The following is a 22,416-nucleotide window of genomic DNA, read 5'->3' on the forward strand; positions in this document are numbered from 1 at the left end:
CTGTTGCTCAGTCAACTGTCCAACTCTTTGAGACCCCATGGACGGTAGCCCGCCAGGCTCCTCTGTCCATGGGCTCTCCTAGGCAAGAATCCTGGAGTGGGTTGCTATTTCCTTCTCCGAGAAGAAGGCTGTTAGGTGGACAGCTTTCTTTTTTCAAGAGGGTGGCTCGGATCAGGGAAAAGGGCACGCAATATAGTTCCCTCATTAACAGACGCCATGTCCCACGCGCGCCCGGAAGAGGGCGCTCCGCGCACAGTCGCCTGGCGGGGGCTTCAGCGGCCGGGGAGCGCAGGCGCACTCGTGGCCGCCGCGTCCGAGGCGGATGTTCCCCGGCGGAGGCGGGTGAGCTCCTCTGCGCAGGCCGAGGGCGGGAGTGTGGGCGGTCGCGCGGGGATCCGAGCCACCTGGGGCGGCAGGGATGGACTGCAGTTAGGAGGCCTCGGGGTGTACTCGACCTGGCGCGGCCTGTGGAAGACTCAGCGCCGCTATCTCGACCCTCTGGCCTCCAGAGAGCCGTGTCCTCCGGAGTGCGGCTCTGTGGACACGCCGCAGGCCTCGCGGGGCTGGCTGACGGCCAGGAGTCGGGGGAGAAGGCCCGGGACTTCGGGGAGGGCGCTTGGGGGCGCCACGAGGAGCCCAGGGGTCTGCGGGCGCCGGGCCTGCTGTGAAATGTACCTGTCGGGCCTCGGTTTGCCAATTTTTTAAAAGCAGTCATGGCCCTTGCGCGGCCCGAGTGCTCGAAGCACCCTGTGAGCGCGCTTACCTCGAGTCACCTTCATCTACTCTTCTGCCTAACAGACCTTGGGAGTTAATCTTTCCTTTTGTTTGTTTTTACACGGCATGCAGTTCACCTCCTTAAAGTGAACATCAGTGTCTTTTTAGTTTAGTCAGAGGGCTCAGGCTGCTCTCTCTGCCTTCACCCAGCCACACTCTCCTTTGTCCCTCAGATTTAATGTCCCTTTCTCAAGAAACTTTCTCTGACCCTTGACTGGGTGAGGGACCCCGTGTGCCAGGCTCTCGGGACGTGAATTCCACTTTGTGGTGTGTGTGTGCGTGCTGAGTCGTGTCCCGCTCTTTGCGACCTCATGGACTGTAACCCACCAGGCAACTCTGTCCATGGAATTTTCCAGGCAAGAGTACTGGAGTGGGTTGCCATTTCCTTCTCCAGGGGGCTCTTCCCAACGCCGAGATCTCACCCACATTTCTTGAGTCTCCAGCATTGGCAGGGGGATTCTTGACCCCTGCACTAGCTGGGCATGCCCAGTCGCTTCATTCAGTATGTCCAGTTCTTTGTGACCCTATGGACTGTATCCTGCAGGTTCCTCTGTCCATGGGATTCTCCAGGCAAGAATACTGGAGTGGGTTGCCATGCCCTCCTTCAGGGGATCTTCCCCATCCAGGGATTGAACCTGGATGTCCTGCATTACAGGTAGATTCTTTACTGTCTGAGCCACTGGGGAAGCCTGCACCATCTGTAGTATTCAGCTAATACTGTTTTTTTTTTTTTTAATCCTCTTTTAATGTGTAAATTTCTTGGGGTGAAGGGTCACCTTGATTGTTTCTGTAACTCTAGCATCTAGCGCTTTATCGGTGCTTGATGACTGTTTCAGCACACACACTGTGCTCAGGACACAACCATGAACAAAATTAACTCCCTGCTCTTGTGGAGCTTACACTCCAGAGGGGGGATGAATACAAAGAGAAAAATGCTGTGGAGCAAAGAAGGCGGGACTGCAGTGTGGTCAGAGAAGGTCTCAAGTGAGACCTGGATATACAGGTGGGTGAGCAACGTGGGTGCCCTGAAGAGCAGTTAGGTATGTGAAGGCCAGCAAGGAGGCCAGAAGGAGGAGGAGCAGGAGAGGAAAACGGTAAACTAGGAGTCCTTGGCTCAAGGGCCCTTGGAGACAAGCCCTGGTGTGTGTAGAAAAAGCTTGAGTTAAGAAGAGAGAAGCCCAGCTGTGGCTCTCACCAGGTTCTTCTGTGTGACCTTGACCCTCCGTTTAAGTAGCCCCTTTGAAATACCCAGCCCAGTATCTGACGCCTGGTAGCTGTGCCAGTTCCCTTCTTTGACCCTCGGATAGACTGTGGTGGCCTGTGTGGGCAAAGCCATTGGCACAGAGCCGTCTGATATCACTAGATTCAGCTCAGGTTGCTGGTGGCTCTGCTCTGCAACCAGCGTGTTTACCTTTTGGATGATGTTTCTGGTTTGCTTTTGGGGGATGACCTCACCAGGTTCACCTCTAACACACAAAGGCCCAGGGTGGTTTGGACCTACAAATGTGATGTTCGAGATCCTTTGAGACAGCACATGTAATAGAGCTGAGGATTCAGAGCCCGAGGACCTGAGTTTGAGACCCGGCTCTGCCACCTGCTGGCTTCATGTCTTCAGGACAGTCCCCTCCTCCTGCCTTTAGTTCCTCTCTGGTAAGTGAGACTCCATTAGTACACATTTATTGAGATTTTGTTATGTTCCCGGGCACTGTTGACTATGGAGGGGTGACTAATACAGTAGAGTCTCTGTCCCCCAGAAGCTCACAGACATCTAGGATCACAGGTAGCCGAGTAGAGTAGGAAAGTGTAAGATGTCCAAGTATCCAGCGGTGAGGTAAATCCCCCAGTGAGGTACACATTCCGTTGTCCAGTTTATAGGGGAGGAGGCAGAAGATCAGAGAAGGTGAGTTTCATGAGAGAAGATGGAAACAGACTTCATCCAACCAGACTTGGATAAAGAACATTCCACAGAGGCTGGTGAAGGGTATGTTTTTTGTAGGATGTGTCCGTGGGTGGCACTGTGGGGGCCGGACTGGAAGGAAAGAGTCTGATCAGGAGGCATTGTTCCAAAGCTGGAAACAGATGTAGTGTCTATGGAGGCTGCAAGGCTTAAGGGTAGGACATGGGATTGGAGCCTTGACCATGTGAAGAGACACTGGAGGAGCAAGGGTTGTTCTGTTTCTAACTAAGAGAACGTGCATGCAAGCTGGAGCGCTGCAGTTGGGGGGAGCAGAACCATTCTGTTCCTGTATTGCGACTTTCCTCATCCCGAAGAATAATTGCATATTTAAACAATGGGTTGTTCAGGCTTAATTTAGCTTGTATCTGTGCTCAGTGGGGCATAATTTCTGATTATTTTCTGTAGTTCCATTCTCTTTTTTAATGTATGACTTTTTTCCCCATTTATTTTTAGGTGTCTTTTTGTCAGGGCACAGGTTAGGGAAAGAGACAGTGGGGTTAAACGGGGCCAAAGCCCTATTTTTCAGCATCTCTGATGGTGATACCGTGCAGCTCCCAGGAAATTCCCTTTGTGACTTTATTTTCATTCTTTTTCTTTATTCTCCTGTATTCTGTCATCCTCTTTTGAAGAGTTCATAAACTCTTCAGAGTTTCCTAGGAGATTTTTTGTTTGTTTTGTTTTGGTATCTCTGGTTACCCCTTTGGTTGTGTAAGTGACATTAGTCTTGGGACTTGTGTTTTCGTCTGTATGCAGGGGGAAGCCATAGATGAGGTTCTTGGGCTTCTGACAAGAGTGGAACAAGGGTTTATGGAGAAGGTCGAAAAACAGGAACTGGACATAGTATAGTCAAGTGCTTCTATGGATGCTGGAACCTGGTCTTGACGAGCCCTGGGGAGAGTTCTCAGTTGGGGTCCTTAGCCCTGATCTGGACAACATTTGTGAGTGTCTCAGATATGCACATAGGTGGTGTTAGGAGCAAGTAAGGGCATGGACTTTGGAATAAAAAAGGCCTAGGTTTGATTCCTCACCTGACCGTGTACTAACTATATGGCCTCTAGCAAGTTGCTTACGTCTAGAGTTGCAGTTTCCTTGTCTGTAAAATGGGGCTAATGATACCCAGTCCATAAGGCCGTTCTGAGGATACATGAGAGAACACATGTAAAGCTCTCAGCAGCCCCCTGGCACATGCTAGTCACTCGCTGAATGTTAGGTGGTAAGACACGCCGTCAGCTGTGCAGAGGCTTGGGGTGGGACAGCCAGGGAACCTGCCAGGTGTCCACCTCTGTGCTCCGAGGGCCGAGTCCAGAGTCACACGGGCTAGAGGCTCTGAACGGCCTTGCAGGGGTGGCTGCAGAGCTTCTTGAAGTTACTGTCTCTTTGTACCCCATTTGTGACTCGTATGTGATTGCTTCTTTGCTTTTGTTGTGGTGAATTGAATTGAATAACAGACAGGATCTGGTACCCCAGAGATTGTGGCAGATTGTGACTCTGGACTGAATTAATAAAATATAAGATTGGGAAACAGACTTAAGCATAGTTCACGGGAAAAAAGTTCCTTTGCGTCAAATACCAGGGCCATATGAGGGCTGGAGCAGAGAAGGCAGTCTGGGCTGCATTCCTTGGATTCCCAGGTAGAGGAGCTGGGAATTGCCCCCATGAGCTCCAGTGCCCACGGAGCTGGTCAGAATACAAGCAAACTGTGGTTTTTCCCTCTGGAGTATGTTTAAGAGTGAGATGGATAATGAGGGGGTGTGTCCAGAGAGAGGAAGGTGGGTGAGATGGGGGTTACAGCACTTTTAGCATGCTTATCTCAGAAAAGATAAGGCTGGGGGTCTGGGATAACTGACCTTGAATACTGACAGTCTGGACTTGGCAGTAGGTTAGGGAGACTTTAGCTCCAAAAGGCAGAGCTCAGAACAGTGAGTAAAATTTTCCAGAGCAGATCTCAACTCCGAAGTGAAAGGACTTCAGTGCACTGCTGAGAGGGAAGGAGTTGAGGGAGAAAAACTGGGTGACTCCCTGCCAGTAAGAAGAGATTTTTTGACACCCGGTGTGCGGAGGTTGCATTCAGGGCTCTGGCATCCTGGTTTTGAAGGGTGACCTACTTTGCACTATTTCTATTCATTCAAGTTGACACCTTTTCCCATGAGCCCGCTACTTCGGGTGTTTTTGTAAGTTTCTAATTCATTAAAGGCTGTAGGATGAGTAACCAGAACTCACTTCTGATTTGGGAAAAAGCTAAATAAATTTCACCTGATGTGTAGTTTGATTTAAAAGGAAAAAAAGGTCTATTTTTTTCTTCCTTTCTGATGTATAGAGAGCTTACTGAGTCGATGAAACCCACAAATCTCTCTCGATCTCACTTTGCACCAAAGGCTCCCTTTAGCAGGCCATTCCTATTGTGGACATGTGTGCTCAGTCGTGTCCAACTCTTGGCAACCTCATGGACTGTGGCCCACCAGGCTCCTCTTATCATGGAATTTTTCAGACAAGAAGACTGGAGTGGGTTGCTCTTTTGTCATCAAGGGGATCTTCCCAGCCCAGGGATTGAACCCGCATCTCTTGTGTCTCCTGCATTGGCAGGCAAGTTCTTTCAGATAGAAGCGTGAAAAGGGCATCTTGACTTACTCTTTTTTCTTTTACTGCTCCTCCAGGGTCAGAGCAGGGCCTGGGAGAGGGAGGTCATATTCCGTGAGCCACTGTCATAAGCCAGGCACATGTTTCTCTTATTTAATCCTCACATCAGCCTTACCATGGTTTGGGGCCCACATGCTTCACAGTTCTACTCAGTCAGTACTCGGGGGCAGAAAAGTGGCCTGACAGTTGTAGGGGAGAGGGAGGATTCACTCTAGACACCCCTCTGTTGAGTAGCCACTGCATGCCAGGCACTGTGGGAGGGACAGAGGAGGTAGAGCTGGGAAGAGTGGAGAGTGTGTGGGGATTTGGTTGCAGATGGGGTAGAGATAGGGGGTTGACTGGGGAACATCTTCAACACCCCACTCCACCACACATACACACATACTCGAGACCCTTGGGTTTGTTCTGTGGATGCCATGTAAAGATATCAAGCAGTGGGCTCAAAGATGAGAGTTTTGTTTTCAGAGGCTCAGTCTGGCTGAGCATAGGGAGGGATTGAAGAGGCAGCAGTTGAGAAGGGTGTTGGGTTAATCCAGGCCTAAGGAGTCCTTGGAAAAGGAAAGGCCTCCTTTTGTCCAAGAACTTAGGGATGTTGGGGTGCTGGAGCTGGAGCCAGAGCCCACAACCCAGCTCCACTGCTCACTGGTTGTGTGTTTGTGGGCATGTCAGCCCACTGTTCAGCCTCAGTCTCCACATCTGCAAAGTGGGGGATGATAATGCTTTTTATCAGGGGGTAGTTGTAAAATAACCTGCCCCATGCTTAGCGTCTTGGTTGGGTCTCAGGTGAAGATGGATTTTGTGGTGGAGGGGAATTGAGGATACTCTGGTCTGAGGGCCTCTCTAGACTCAGTGAAGTAGGCGGTGTTGGTGGCCTGCAAGAGTTCCTGTGGATGAGCTGGAAGCTGGAAGAAGCCTGGAGTATCTGGGTGGGAAAGTAGGGTGTTTCTGCCAGAGGTGATGCCCAGAAGTACCGAGGCATGGAGGATTGTGTGGACGGCAGCGGTCCTCACTTTATAGTGGGCAGGCGCACAGGGCCATCTCTTACTTTTGGATCGAGAAGGCAGCGAGGAGGCTGAGCTGCTGTTTTCTCAAGCTTGGGGAGTGCTTGGATTTTGAGGTTCTTCAGTCAGCAAGCACTGATGGAGGAGTCCACTGGGTGCCCAGGGCTGGCCTGGGCAGAGGCGCCGAGGTGGAGGGCCTGACACAGTCCTTGCCCTCGCGGGGTTTGGCTGGGCGGGGAGATGGACAAGAAAGCAGGTTATTCCGTGGGCAAACAGATAAGGAAGTGAGTCTCATTCCATGTGGGGGTAAGAGGGGTAGGAGGAATTAACCAAAAAGAAATTATTGAAAGAGTGTTAGAAGCTCTGAGAATCAAGGGAAAAGCTGGAGAACTGGGCAAAGGTCTAGACATTTCTGGAAGGTCAGGCAACAGGATCTTCCAGAAAAGTTCAAAGCAGGAAGAGGCTGATTCAGACCCACATAGCGGTGCATGAACTCTTTTCCGGCTCTTTGTAACGCTCCTCAGGACCCTGTTTCCAGGGGTGGCAGATGCTCATGTGGTCCGTGCCCGGGGGCGGTGCTCAGTGTGCTGGGTCCCTCAGCCCTGTCCGGCTCTTTGTGACCGGCTGTCTGCAGGGTGCCGAGAGAGCTCATGTTTGCCTGGACTCAGCGAGCCGTGGGTGATGTGTTGAGGGGTGGTGGGAAGGGGCCAGATCAAGAGCGGGTCTGGGAGGAAGGCAGTATGGAATTTATTCTATAGACCAGTGCTTTTTCAAAGTTCAGTACCACCTTCATGACTCTTGGCAGATCCAGATTTTCAACTGCATTCTCACTTGCTTGATATATTTTTAAAAATCACTTTTCTGCCTGTTCATTTTTTAAACTGTTTTGAGCTGTGATACCCATAAGATTATGGAAGTTTTTTCTTATTACACGTGAAAATAAATATCAAAGTATGACAATAAAAAGATGTTGGTCCATATACTGCTTAAAATATTTTCATCTTTGTCCCATGTTTTGGGAAAAGTTGTCATGAGTGATGGGGCTGGAGTGGACATCAGGGGCTTTGCATGACTTCCTGTGATGTGTGTTTGGAAAGATTCACCCTGGCTGTTGATTGCAGAATAAATTGGCAGACAGTAGATTGTTGGGAACTCTTGCAGGTGTCTGCCTGAGCTGTGATAAGAGTCTGAGCCAAGCCTGTGCAGCGGAAATAGGAGGGGACAGATTTGAGGGGGTGTCCAGAGGTAGAATTTGTTAGGATTCAGAGACCAGTGGTGGGCTTCCCTGGTGGCTCAGTAGTAAAGAATCTTCCTGCAATGCAGGAGACCCGGGTTCGATCCCTAGGTCAAGAAGATCCCCTGGAGAAGGGAATGGCTGCCCACTTCAGTATTCCTGCCTGGAGAGTTCCATACACAGGAGCCTGGCTGGCTATAGCCCATGGGGTCACAAAGAGTTGGACACGACTGAGGGACTAACGTGCATGCACACACACAGACCAGTGGTGTGGGGATTGAGGAGAAGGTGGGCTGTCTCTGTGATGGCTTTGGGAAGACAGAGGTGTCTCTGATGAGGCAGGGAGCCAAGGTAGAGGCTAAGGTCAAATTCAAAGAGCAGGATATGAGAAGTAAGCGTTCCTAGCCACAGGGTTTGACTACAGGTTTAGCAATGGTGATATAAAGTTCCTTGCGCCTTAAATAATAGCAAACCCATGCTTTAAATTAAATTAAAGCATTTAAAACTCTTCTGAGTGGACCCACACAGGCATTCTCTGCTTGTTATTATGAGAATGACTAAGTATTATAATTGAGCTGAAAATAATCTCCCGCCCATACTTGCTGGGTTGGTTTCTAAGTATTGAGTTTTTAAACAAAGTTGCATTCTCTCCAAGTGTTAATTTTAAAGACTGCAGATGGTAACCATCTGTTACACGACTAGCATTTTACAATGTTTGATTAGCACTTTATATAGTTTGGGGAAGCCTGTCCAGGGAGTCTGCCCTGCCCATCAGGTTGGGGATTTTAATGATGTGTCTTCTGTGGGTGGCCCTTGAGAGCCTTTGCCCCACCATATGTGGTTACCCTCTCTGCTGCGCTGAAGTGTGGCTAGTTGGCCTGGCAGGTTGCGCCCTGCCCTGTTTGCAGTCTTCCTTAGAGCTGGAGCCGTGGGAGCTCACTGGGGACGCAGAATGTGGGAGGGCTGGATCTCTCCATCAGTCAGGACTCTCTTGGTTGCAAGTGACGAAACAACAAACCCAAATCTAGGGGTGGGACCACCTTCAGGTGCATGGTGTTTGGGCTCAGGTGACTTCTTCACACCTGGTGTCACTCAGGGTCTCAGCTCTGCCATCTGCCCTGTCGCTTCAGTTTCGGGCTTCTAGAGGAGGCAAGATGGCTTCTTTGCGGGTGAAGTCCTCTCAGCCTCAAGTCTAGAGTGGAGCACCCCTGCAGAGGCAGTGAGATCTGCTCTGGTTGGACCAGCTTGTCACGTGCCCATCTGTGAGCCAGTCCCAGCGACCATGTAGATGAAGGGCTCTGAATGGTCAGGCCTGGAGTGGAGCCCCGCCCAGACCTTGGGGGCAGAGACCTGGAAGGGTGGAGCCCCAGTGGCTCATCCCCGGATGTTACCAGGTGGGACGATGGGTGATGGGGGTCAGCGGCCACGAGCCCACCCCAGTGTGAGAGTGAGAGGCTAAAATACAAGGAGCAGTTGGCAAATTTAGCTGTGGAGATGGACAGACATTGTTACCAGGAAGATAATATGCTGGAAAGGTAATGAAAGAGCCTCTGAAACTAGCTTCTTAGTAAGTTTCCTCTCCTAGTTCAGCTCTTCTTTACTTTCCTCTCCTAATTTAGCTCCTTAGTAAATTTCCTCTCCTAGTTTAAGATAGATTAGATTTCCTATCCTGGTTCTTTATTTTTTTGAGGGGGTGCAGGTTGTCTTTTTTTAATGTTACTTTTAAACCAAGGCCAACCACTTAATCTTGGTCTTTTAGCTCCTCCATTTGGAACACAGTGAGCGTCTCTCTAAGAGGGGAAATCTGTGCAGAGGAGATAACAGATTCTATTCAGTCCAGTTCAACAAACAGGGCACGAAGTGAAGTGTTGGGGCCCGGGCCAGGCTCTGGAGGCCTGGCAGCAGGTGAGTCCCCAGCAGTGTGGGAAGTGCTATAACAGCTTCAGAAACAGGGCACTGCAGCCCCCTCACACAACCAAGCAAGGGACAGTCATGAAGGGCTTCCCGGAGGAAGCCGCACTGAGCTGGCCCTGGAAGGACAAGCACGGGTGCCTCAGGGGGAGGAGATGGGGAAGGGAGCTCCAGGCTAAGGGGGCCGTGTGTGCATAGACATAAGAGGTGACCTACTTGATGGCTCCGGGGATCTGGGAGAAGATCCTTGCATATGACAGTGGAGTGAGCCCAGCATATTGGTTCCAGAGCTCATCCTGGCTGGCATCAGTGTGGTGGTGGCTGGGGAATGACAGGCTTCAGGCAGGGACACCAGGCAAGATGCTGTGGTCGCGGTCCAGGCAGGATCCTGTGCGCATCTTGTTAAATTGCAGGCCTGGTTGTTTTTGGGTGAGATTGGGTTTCTCATTAGCTGCTGGTGATGTCAGTGCTGCCCGTCTAGGACCACACTTTGAATAGGGAGGCTCAGACTTCCGGGCATCTCCTCTCTCCGCTCCATCCTCCTGAAGTCATCTGGTTTCTCTGTGATTGTGATGCAGGGTCTTCTTACTTGTGGTCAGTCTCCAGAAGAAAGACCACAGGATGTGGCCGTGCCTCCCACCTTTTTTTTTTTTTTTTTTAAATATTATTTTATTAGTTGGAGGCCAATCACTTCACAACATTTCAGTGGGTTTTGTCATACATTGACATGAATCAGCCATATAGTTACACGTATTCCCCATCCCGATCCCCCCTCCCACCTCCCTCTCCACCCGACTCCTCAGGGTCCTCCCAGTGCACCAGGCCCGAGCACTTGACTCATGCATCCCACCTGGGCTGGTGGTCTGTTTCACCATAGATAATATACATGCTGTTCTTTCAAAACATCCCACCCTCACGTTCTCCCCCAGAGTTCAAAAGTCTGTTCTGTACTTCTGTGTGTCTTTTTCTGTTTTGCATATAGGGTTATCGCTACCATCTATCTAAATTCCGTATATATGTGTTAGTATACTGTAATGTTCTTTATCTTTCTGACTTACTTCAGTCTGTATAATGGGCTCCAGTTTCATCCATCTCATTAGAACTGATTCAAATGAATTCTTTTTAACGGCTGAATAATATTCCATGGTGTATATGTACCACAGCTTCCTTATGCATTCATCTGCTGATGGGCATCTGGGTTGCTTCCATGTCCTGGCTATTATAAACAGTGCTGCGATGAACATTGGGGTGCTTGTGTCTCTTTCAGATCTGGATTCCTCAGTGTTTATGCCCAGAAGTGGTCGTGCCTCCCACCTTTGTACTTGCAGGCCTGCTCGGGGCTGAGCCTTCTGCAGGGCTGATGCCCAGCCTGAGCTCAGGGTCTCGGTTCCATGGGGATCTGGCCTCCATCCACACTGGATCAAATACGCCTGCTTCCCAGAGTGCTGGAAACTGGGGGTCAGGGCAAAGTATTGGCTGGATGCCTAGAAGTGATGCTCTGTGTTTTCCAGGGACTGAGGTCTGGCGGATGGCCCCACTACCGGGGGCAGAGCTCGTCCAGACGCCGCTGCAGCTCTACCGATACCTGCTGCGCTGTTGCCGGCAGCTGCCAACCAAGGGTATCCAGGAGCATTATAAGCATGCCATCAGGCAGGTGGGAGCAGGGTACTCTGGGCTAGGGGTGGGGGTGGGGCTTCTTGTGATGGGGCCGTCACAGGGTTGGGGGTCAGTGGCAGTGGGCAGGGCTGGTCTTTCAGGTGGTGATGGTGTGGGGGTGGTGGCATTTGAGTAAGAGCTACCGGAAAGCGGTGCTGGCCAGCCCAGCTCCTCTCTAGTTTCTGTTTAGGAAACAGAATGCATCATCTGGGCACACCAACTCTTTGCCAAGGCTTGAATAAGACAGTTGAATGGATAATTAAAATTGAGCGTGAGACATAACATCATTTTGACAAGCATTTCTGCCAATAATGCACAACCTGAATTTAATCATGAGGAAACATTAGGTAAACCCAGACTAAGTGACCATCTACCACTTAATGGCCTGTGCACACCAAGCACGTCAATGTCATGAGACACAAAGGCAGACAGCTACTCTGATTTAAAGGGGACTAAAGAGGCGTGACAACTAAGTGTCAGGAGTGATCCCAGGTTGGATCCCGGACCAGAAAAAATGATGATAAAGAAAATTACTGGGAAATTCATGAAGTTGAAATATGAACTGTAGATTAGATAATAGTATTATGTCAGTGTTTCTCATTTTGATTACTGTGGTCAAGTACGAGAATGCCTGTCTTTACACGCCTGAAGTATTCAAGGATGAAGGGCATGATACCTGCAACGTTTAAATGCTTTCTCAGATTTTTATACAAACCCGTGTAGAGAATGATAAAGCAAATGTGGCAAAATATTAACAGTTGGTGTTTCTAGTAGAGAATTCTTTCGTATTATTCTTACAGTTTTTCTGTAGATTAGAAATTATTTCCAAATAAAAAGTTAAAAACTAAAATGTATACAAATATGATGTGGAAAGTTAAAAAAAAGGCAGCAACAGAGAGCTGTGGAAATACGGAGAAGGAGCAATTAACTGTCTGAGGGAATCAGAGAGGACTTCCTGGAGGTGAGCATTTGAGTTGCTCCTAAGGATAAGTAGGAGGACATGTGGGGTTGAGAGTGGCAGGTCAGAGGAAGTAACCAGTTCTTTTGAAAGGCCACGAGTGCAACACCAGTGGACCTGAGTCTCATGTTGCTACTCAAAGGGGAACATCTGGCCAAGGCAAACAGCAGACCCACACTGCGCCACTTTGGGCCTGGCTGGATTTTCCAAAGCCCCCCTCCCCATTCCCCTTCCTTCCCTGCCTGACTCTCCAACGGGGACCAAGAGAAACTCTGTTCTTCCCCAGGGAGAAGGCATGCAGCGAGCTCAGCCTGCTGACGGTAGGCTTCCTGGGAGCAGCAGAGAGATGGAAGCGTCCCTTAGGCCCCTGCTGCCTGATAAGCTTTGGACCTGGCTCGATTCGGGGGTAACTGGGGGCCGGTCTTCCCTTTCACGGCTGCCCTCCTGGTAGGAGCACAGGCTGTGTAGTCAGACAGTCCAGGACTCAGATGCTGCTGCCATTGCCTAGTGGCGAGTTAGAGTTTTGGAGCCTGTTTGCTCACCTCAGGGCAGGATCGTCGTAACTGCGTGTGAAAAAAACAAAACAAAACAAAACTGTGTGTGGAAGAGTAAGAGCAATGCCAAGTACCCCATGCCCACCACGTGCCTGATCCTTGACTGGAGCTCTGAAGTAGCCAGTCCTGATTTTTGCCAAGTCATTGTGTCTTATACTTAAACCCCCAGAGTTTCCGGGTTCATTCGGATGAGGACAACCCTGAGAGGATCCAGCAGATTATTAAGAGAGCCATTGAAGATGCCGACTGGATCCTGAACAAAGTAAGCCCTTGGCTCCTGTTTCCACCTGCAAGTTGGGAGTTGAGGGCTATAATCTCCGTGACCACTAGAGGTCGCCCCAGCCCCACAGTTGAGACTGATGAGTGTTTTCCCCCGCCCCTGACCAGCAGCTCCCCTCCTCCAGAAGCCTAAAGGGGATGGCAGATGCCCTTCCGGTTGCAGTTTCTGCAAAGGGGTGCACATCCTCAGTCCCTAAAGGCAAACAGTGCTGAATAAGCTAAGATGGGGCTACAGGAAGACGGAAGAGAGGAGTCTTGCAGGCAACAATAGTGCCAAAATCGACAGCAGCCTTGTGACAGCTCAGAGAGGAAAGCTGGCTGGGTGAGGCCGCGTTACTGAGGAAACATTCAAGTATCTGTTTTGGTGGCGGCAGGAAGGGAGTTAGAATATAGACAGGCTTGCTGGTCCTCACACTGTGGTATTAGAACAGCCTAAGAGCTGGAGCACACCCCACCTTCCTGTCCTTCTGACTCAGATCCTCCAGGTGTGGGGTCTAGGATTTGTTTTTCAAACTCAGGGATAAGACCAGATGGTTTCTGAATGTTGTCTTCTAGAACCTGAGATTCTTTTTTCCCCTCTGAATAAGACTCAGCTTGAAGAGAAGGCTGGACCGACCAGTTTTCAGTTCCAGTGTTTCCGGTGTCGTTCTTGTCCTCTCTCCCCAACTCCATCAGCTCCCTTTTCCACGGGTACCAACTAGAGACTTGACCGTCTGGTGCCTGCTGACAAGGTGCTACCGCCTCTATGAAGCCCCGGCGGGAGGCGACTGAGGCCTAGTAACCACAGTTATCAGGATTTCCCAGGTCCTCCCTTCCCTTCCGGTTTCCCTCACCCACTCCTAATGATCGCTCTGTCTTACAGTATAAAAAACAAAACTGAGACTCCAGGGTGTAAAGAGCGCAGCTGACTTGGCGACGCTGACATGGAGAGCCCTCGTCTCGCCCGGCCCTAGCAGCAGCAGCAGCCATGCTGGGATATCCATTGGCCTGGTTGGCTGGGAGCAGGAAATCAGCAATAGGAGAAGCTTGTCATTTGCTCAGACTGCGCTTCCTGCCACATTGGTATCCCCAGCGTCCTTCACATTTGCTTTTCCAGCTGGTGATGAGGTGAGCTTTGGGGAGAAGGTGTTTTCTCACTTTGCTCTGAAAGTGATTCATTTACTCTGGACATCATCCTTTGAGAGGCAGAGCTGGTATCCCCTCACACAACAGCCTGTGCAGAGGACAGGGCATGGGCTTTACAATCAGGCTGATCTAGATTTGAAGCTCAGCTCGGTGGCTTTTCAAGGGTATTGGCTTCAAGTCCAGTTCTTCCTTCATTAGGATTGGATAAGATGAAATCAAAGAGCCTGACACAGGACATGGTATGTGGTGGGGCCAGTAAATGTCCTTCTGAGGAAGCCGGCCTCTGACGCCCTCGTGGTGCTCACGTGTCTCTCTGGCTCCCTCAACATCAGGTCTTAGTTCTCTGTGGGCTTGTCCTGTCCCTGCTTGTCACCCCAGGCCCTGAGCCCTCACACTTGCACTGTGCCCGGCGGTCCACCCAGCAGCTGCTCTTCCTGACACCGATCCTCCCAGCCCAGAGAGACAGAAGCCCTGGTCCTTGTCTTCGTGGGATCTGTCGTGTCTCAGTGTCGAAACGAAAAATGCCCAGGCATCTGCAGTAGACGCCGATGTGTTCAGGCTGCAGTGAACCCGTGATCTGTGTGACCAGCTCTTGCCTACTTTGGCTCCATCTTAGAAGGAGAGGGAGGAGGAGCAAGCAAGCAATCGTGAGGGTCGTCGTGAGCCTGAAGTCTGTGGAGAAGGCGGAGCTGGGTCACGTCCCAACTCCACACAGTGCTCTCGGGTAACTTACCTCGCCTCCTTCAGTCCCAGTTTCCCCATCTCTCCGGGCAGTAATGACTGTACCTACCTCACGGGGTCGCAGTGAGCAGTCATAAGCCCTAATGTATGCCAAGTGCTTCACCCAGGACCCGGCCCTCAAGAGATTGAGCCCCCTTTCAAGGTCACAAAATGACTAAGTTGGGTCTGTGAATGTGCCAAATCCTCTAGATTTAAGAGGGGAAGGACAGCAGTAGGGGCAGAGGGAAAGGAGGGTGGGAGGGAGGCAGCAGGGAGGGCGAGCAGGGAACATCAGGGTGACCGGCTGGAGTGGGTGGAGCAGCCAGAAGATGCAAGGAATGACCACACCAGTGGTGAGTGTCCCCCGAGGACTCCCCGCCAGAGGATGAGCTTGCAGTCACGTGACTTACAGTGACTCAGGTACACCCATGTGCACTCAGCAGATCATGAAGTAAATACATCAGAGCTCTGGTGTATGTTCCCTACTGTGTGCTGTCATGTTCGATGTTGAGGGTTAGAGGCAGGCAGACAGAAAGCTGCCAGGAGGGATCATTCTTTCATGTTTTAATTCATTAATTGAAATGTATGGTCCTAGGTAAAGATAAAATTTCAGAACTTGCATGAAGGTTGAGGCATCTCTCTTCCAGGTGGGATCTGCTCCAGTGGGAAACCTGCTGTCAGAGGAGGGGACCACGGGCGGGCCGCCTTTGCTAGCTTGGGGTGAGGGAGTGGCAAGGGGTGCCTGGCAGACTGGCAGTTTCACCAAAGGCTCAGAATAGCACCACTTGCTCAGGAAGTCCCACACTCTTCTGTGTGGTGGAGACACTGGACTGAAGAGACGGTTCTGCAGCCATCTCTTTATGTAATTTTTCTTCTTTCTGAGAGTGAACCCCTTGAGGGCAGGGGCCATATGCTGGTCAGTGCAAAATCTTCTGGGCCAGCTGTGTGCCTGCTGCCCAAGTGGTGAACTTGAAGCATTTGTTGAATGGAAGAATGATAATCCAGGCAAACTGATATGGCTCTTTTGTTGGAGTGTTTATTGCTTTCTAATAATAGGGGATGCTGGGAGGTGGTGATTATTTCTTGGCCAACCACTGGTATGTGTGTATGTGTGTGTGTTCTTATCACTGATGCTCAAATAAAGTCTTAATACTATTATGGAAGTAGTTTTGACTTCGAGAATCTCCTGAAAGGATTTTAGGGATTCCTTGGGTTGTACATGGAGTCCATGGACTGCACTTGATCACTGTCTCTGTGTGTAATCTGAATAAACCAGAATACTAAGAGGATTTTTACCTCCTTTCTTGACATGACTTTGTTACTTTGCCTAAGATTGTATTCATTTTTTTTTTTTAAAGAACCAGTGTCATCTGATTGCTTTGCATTCAGCATTTAACATGAAGAAAATCTTGAAACACATGATATGAGGGGAAGCAAACAACACCTTCGTAGAAGAAGTCATGCTTAAGCTCAGTCTTCATAGAGGAAAGAATGTTTTTTTCAGGTGAATAAGAGAGGCAAGAAGAGCATGCCAGTTAGGAGGAGACATATGAGCAAGGACATATGGCATGAATAGGTTAGGGTGCTGAGGAGGGTGAGGAATCTAATTGGAAGGGACAAGGGTACCAGATAACAGCATCAACAGGGTAGGAGGGAGGTCAGCAGCGGGGGTAAGAAAACCCACATTTGTTTGGGAATGGGAGCAGGTGAGACTGGTGATTCAAGAGGCCTGCTTTGGTCTAGGGGCTGAAATGAACAGGCATAGCAGTCTCAGGTTCAGCCAACCTCAAGGTTATGAGCCCTAGTCAGTTTCAGAGGTCTAATGAAGCTTCTCTTATGCATTCATTGCTCAAAGCTGAACGAGAACAGCGTACCTCCCCAGATGTCAACGAGAAAGGATCCACTCTCTCCACAGATGCTGTGTCTCCATGGTACTGACAGCCATTGGTAGCAGTTAGGAGGTAGAAAGAGAGATTCTGGTGGTTTGGAGAAACCTGATCTTGATGGCACTAGTGGTGAAGACCCTGCCTGCCAATGCAGGAGACATAAGAGATGTGGGTTCTGTCCCTAGGTTGGGAAGATCTCCTGGAGGAGGGCATGGCAAACCCACTCCAGTATTCTTGCCTGGAGAGTCCCAGTGGACAGGGAAGCCTGGTGGTTACAGTCCATGGGGTCACCAAGAGTTGGACACAACTGAAACGACTGAGCACGAGCTTGAGTGAAGCTAAGTGCCTTCTCAAGGGCATGCCCCTCCTTTGGGGCCCACTGCTCTCCCTGTAGACCCCTGGACTCAGACTGGGTGTTTATGGAATTAAAGGCCTTGCTACTCTACCTGTCAGTTCCAGAGGCAAAGATCATGACTTCAATGCATGCAACAAACGTCTGTGAAGCCGCTACTGTGCAAGGCATTGTGCTAGGTGTTGGTGAAAGTGAAAGGGGCTCAGTTGTCCCACTCTTAGCAACCCATGGACTATAGCCTGACAGGCTCCTCTGTCCATGGAATTCTCCAGGCCAGAATACTGGATTGGGTAGCCATTCCCTTCTCCAGGGGATCTTCCCAACCCAGGGATCCAACCCAGGTCTCCCGCATTGCAGGTGGATTGTTTACCATCTGAGTCACCAGGGGAGCTATAATTTCCTTGCCAGGTGCTGGTGGGTACTGTTGTGCTGGGGTCCAGCCTCGGCAGGATCCAGGGGATACCCTCGGGATGAACGGCGTCAGAGAGAGAGGACATGTGAGACCAGCCTTGATAGGGCCAAGTTTGTGAGTGAGAGAGAGAGAGGACACGTGAGACCAGCCTTGATAGGGCCAAGTCTGTGAGTGAGAGAGAGAGAGAGAGAGAGAGGAGAGAGAGAGAGAGAGACCAGATGGGGGGTGCAGCAGAGTCTGGCAATGCTTTATTTTTTACCGTAGCTTTTATATCCTAAGTTAGTACATTTATGAGGGGAGGATAGTTTAACATTACATCAGCTTGTCCTTCACAAAACCAGGGTGTTTTCTGCATACTTCTTTGTTTATGAGGGTCTTGTACATTATCTTCTGGCCTTGGGGCCTATTAACATTTTATGCAAGTCAGGTGAATGTAAACCTATCTTCTGTTTCTGTGGTGATCTTAACAGAAAAGTTGCAGTCTCATAGGGCAACAGCACAGCATGTCACAACATAGTAGGAGTATAACCTTGTTAACATAAAAATCAATTCTTCTGCAGAAGTTGTCAGTTGAGTTTATCTAAGAAGTTTACCCCACACTGACTCTGCGACTTTGGTGAGGCAGCCTCTGCCTAGCACTCCTGGGTGACAATTAACAACCGTCTCATTGGTACCACACTAGGGCTAAGCTCTTATTTTTCTAGATCTATAACTATATTAACAATGGTTTCCATAACACAACCTTAGCACATTAAGAGCAAAAACACAGCAAGCAAATGTTAACCCAATTACCACTTTTAGAATAATTTTTCTTATGTTTTCTAATAGGGCTTCCTTACTCCCCAGAGGGCTCTATGTCTATTAGGGCCTTTATATGATCAGGTTCTTTATGCTGTTTTATGATTAGGGTATTATAAGCAGTCATGCATACTAGTACTAAGGGCATAGATGCATTTGCCAAACAAACTAAAATACCAGCAAAGGAGTTTAAATTAAAACACTCCTTTCACCCTGGATAATCTCATAAAATACCACCACCTGGGAAACTTATTGATTAAAGTTCTAAATTGATTCTTATTTGGAAAGAGATCGGGGAAGGCCTTCTGCCTGTGTCACAGAAATTAGGGAGTAGTCTATTGAAGCAAGCATCAGAAAGACAGATGTCATCTTTAAGGTGAGCGCCGGGGGCAGCTTCTCGGAATCCCTGAAAACCTGATCCGCCTTGCCTGTCAGGTTTTCTCCTCATGACCTTGTCATGGGTGGGATCTCGTGAGCTGACCTTTTCGAAACCCCTGAAAACCTGATCCGCCTTGCCCATTGGGTTTTCTCCCTCATGACCTTGTCATGGGTAGGGTCTTGTGTGTTGGCTCCCAGGACTGTTGTTTAGGGCCTTAATCTGGATCCCAATCACATTTTCTTACTTACTTAATTCATTGGTTTAACAAACTTTGAGCACCTTTTATATATCAAAAATTCCATCTCATTCTGTCAAGGTTAGGTTATGGGTGGTTTAATTTCTTCTCCTTATTGATCTGTATGGTTTCTGGAGATGTATGGAGAGATTTCATTTTGGGCACCTGTGACTATCCACAGGAATCTAGTTTTTAATCAAACTAAATAAGTTTTTTTCCCTATAAGTTTCTTGTTTATAGACATTAGCCCACATTTACAAACACATGTAACATTTGCTGGCTGAGAAATGGTTAATCACTTTGAAAATATGTTTTTCTGACGTTTGCACCTTCCTGTTACCCTGAATCTTTAAAATTCTTGAATTGGAGTGATAAGATTTGCCAAGGGGGCCAACCTGTCTTTCAAGACTCAACCTCCAACCTTTAGGCATGTGCGTAAATAAACATTCTTATCTGTTTCTTCATCTTAGCTATGCTGTTGATTTCATCTTTCTGGTCTGGGCCCCTGTAAATAATTGGCTGTGTTAGAAGCCACTGCTTGAGGAGCTTGAGGAGCTTGAGGAGCTTGGATGGTAACTGCAGCCTTGAAATTAAAAGACACTTACTCCTTGGAAGGAAAGTTATGACCCACCTACACAGCATATTAAAAAGCAGAGACATTATTTTGCCAACAAAGGTCCGTCTAGTCAAGGCTATGGGTTTAATAGTGGTCATGTATGGATGTGAGAGTTGTACTATAAAGAAAGCTGAGTGCCGAAGAATTGGTGCTTTTGAACTGTGGTGTCGGAGAAGACTCTTGAGAGTCCCTTGGACTGCGAGGAGATCCAACCAGTCCATCCTAAAGGAAATCAGTCCCGGATGTTAATTGGAAGGACTGACGCTGAAGCTGAAACTCCAGTACTTTGGCCACCTGATGCGAAGAGTTGACTCATTGGAAAAGACCCTGATGCTGGGAGGGATTGGGGGCAGGAGGAGAAGGGGATGACAGAGGATGAGATGAGATGGCTGGATGGCATCACCGACTCGATGGGCATGAGTTTGAGTAAACTCTGAGAGTTTGTGATGGACAGGGAGGCCTGGCGTGCTGTGGTTCATGGGGTCGCAAAGAGTCGGACATGACTGAGCGACTAAACTGAACCGACCCTCTGATGAGTTCCTGTTGAAGGAAACAATTGTCTTCTCTTTCCAGTGGTGTCCGAAGCTGAATTTTTCTGCTGGGAACAAGGGCCAGTCCTCATGCCTTCTGCACTCAACTGTGCTCAGTTTATAATCCTGTGAGATGGTTCTCCCCTTTCTTCAGAGAGAAACATGCTTACAGAGGCTAAGACATCTGTCCAGGGTCACATCTCAAGAACTCACGCCTCCCAGGTTGGGCCCTTTCTAGAGACTGAAGGTTGCTCTTCCAAGGGCTCTGAGGTAATAACCTATCTACATTGTTATATTTAAAAACTTTATAAAAAATTCTCATCCCCTCTCAGAAGTCTAAGAGATACAAAAAGACTTGAGGAAATGAAATGACTTTGGATTACAAAAAGTTTAACTGAGTTTCCCAGCTGGAGTGCCCTAGGCTTGTCACCTCCACTTGAAGCAACCTCAACCCGTTATCCCAGTATGCCATACTTACAGTGTCCCTTTTTACATATGCCAGGGAATGAGAAAGATCGGGGAGTGCTGAGGTCTTGTCCTTGGCATTTTCTGTGCCTGAAAGCACTGAACTGAGGTGCCTCTGTGATGTGTATATGGCTACCACAGCCCAGAAGACGTCTGATCTTGTTAAAAGATGGACTAATAGCTATGTGAATTTGGGAAAGTTACTCAATGTTACTAAGCCACACTTTTCTGATTTGTATAATGGAGACAAAAGTAATAGCTTTCTCCCGATGTTGTTCTGAGGATTCAGTGAGATACTGCATCTAACATACTTAACCTGGAGCCTGGTCCATGGCTAACAATAAATGTATCTGCTATGATTGCTAATTGCATGGGGGCTCTTTGCTCTGGAGGTTGTCTGAAGCCAATTTGATTTCTCTCTGTACATTATTTCCTGGGCTTCCCAGGTGGCACTAGTGGTGAAGAACCTGCCCGCCAATGCAGAAGATGTAAGAGACACAGGTTCGATCCCTGGGTTGAGAAGATCCCCTGGAGAAGGGCATGGCAGCCCACTCCAGTATTCTTGCCTGGAGAATCCCATGGACAGGGGAGCCTGGTGAACTAGGGTCGCAGAGTCAGACACGACTGAAGCAATTTAGCACACACATACATTATTTCACTGATTAGGGAAAGCAAACTCATTTTAACTTCCTAAAAACTTCTCTCATAACAGAAAAGAAATCTGAAGAGAGAGAAGGAGTCATCTTTTCCTGTCACATGTGGGGGCTGGCATGTCAAGGCATATTTCAGAAGTGACCAAGGCTTCTGTTTGCACAAAGATCCTCAAGCCCTTCTGGGAAGCATGAAGACAAGTTGAAACACAGGTCTGGCTGTGGGTTGAGATGCTGAAGCAAGGAAAAGGGCAAAGCCACCTCTTGAAAACCTGAAAGATTATCTTTCCATGTTTTTCTTATCTATTGCTAGGTAACAAGTTGCCTCAAAATTTAGTGACTCAGAATGGCAATGACTTATTATTTCTCATTATTCTGTCTGTCAGGAATGCAGGCAGGGCTTGGTTGGGTGGTGGCAAGTAATGGCAGCTGGGTCACTCTGTGCTGTGTTCAGATGGTGGCTGGGCTGAGCTGAAAGGTTTGGGAAGATTTCACTTACATGTCTGGCACCCTGGTCTTTCAGGGTGGCTTCTCTCCACATGAAATGTCATTCAGAAGACCATGCATTTCTTTACTGTGTGGTGGCTGCCTTCCTCAGAGAACATGAGAGTTTCACTTTTTTCATGTCCTCAAAGTCTAGACTGGAGTGACACTTCTGATGTCACTGGAGTGACGCCATTCTGATGGTTAGAGCAAGTCACGGGCTAGCCCTGATTCAAGGAAAGAGGAACTAGAGTCTACATCTTCTTCTTCTTCTTCTTTTTTTTTTTGACTGCACCATGTGCAGCATGTGGGATCTTATTAATATTCCCCAACCAGGGATGGAACCCATGTCTGCTGCAATGGAAGTACTGGAACAGTGGAATCTTAACCTCTGGAGCACCAGTGTAGTTCTTAGACTTTACATCTTGATGGAAGGAGTAGCATGCACATACAATGGAGAGAGACATTGATGGTGGCCACCTTCGGAGACCATCCACCATACCCAGTGAGCTGAAAATTTAAAATTTTGGGAAGATAGAAACAAAATGCTTTAAGGCAGACCCTGGTTGAAGGAAGGACAGTGTTGGAGGCAACACTATAAATGTTCCCTTGACTCAACTCAAGCTATTCTTATCAGTCTTAGAGTCAGAGACAGAGATAGTAAAAAGCAAAGACTTAATGATTAGAGTGCACTATGACATTGCAAGAACCAGGCCATCTTGTTCAGGATTCTGATAAAAGAATTACAGCTCTGGTCAGAGGAGTAAAGTGTTAGCAAGGATTGATGGGAATGCAAATTGGTAC

General features: G+C 48.8%; 1 protein-coding gene across 7 annotated transcripts; it reads left to right on the forward strand.

Moving 5' to 3' along the window:
• Positions 1–279: 279 nt before the first annotated feature.
• Positions 280–20,048, forward strand: LYRM9 (LYR motif containing 9). 7 transcript variants are annotated; one of them, XM_065910173.1, is made up of 8 exons: positions 305–342; positions 1,319–1,429; positions 2,233–2,424; positions 9,363–9,508; positions 11,026–11,168; positions 12,415–12,534; positions 12,852–12,944; positions 13,824–16,095. In XM_065910173.1, the coding sequence occupies exons 5-8, from the start codon at positions 11,043–11,045 to the stop codon at positions 13,839–13,841; spliced, it is 357 nt and encodes a 118-aa protein (XP_065766245.1). In that variant the 5' UTR covers positions 305–342; positions 1,319–1,429; positions 2,233–2,424; positions 9,363–9,508; positions 11,026–11,042; the 3' UTR covers positions 13,842–16,095. The 7 variants fall into 7 exon arrangements, 5 of the variants coding, with proteins under 5 accessions (XP_065766244.1, XP_065766243.1, XP_065766245.1 ...); XR_010659697.1 differs by lacking the exons at positions 1,319–1,429; positions 2,233–2,424 and adding an exon at positions 19,339–20,048 and having other exon boundaries at positions 319–342; positions 13,824–14,068; XR_010659696.1 differs by lacking the exons at positions 1,319–1,429; positions 2,233–2,424 and having other exon boundaries at positions 319–342; positions 13,824–14,068; positions 14,465–16,095.
• The last annotated feature ends 2,368 nt before the right edge of the window (positions 20,049–22,416 follow it).

The sequence above is a fragment of the Muntiacus reevesi genome, chromosome 18, assembly GCF_963930625.1.
Source record: "Muntiacus reevesi chromosome 18, mMunRee1.1, whole genome shotgun sequence".
Lineage (NCBI taxonomy): Eukaryota > Metazoa > Chordata > Mammalia > Artiodactyla > Cervidae > Muntiacus > Muntiacus reevesi.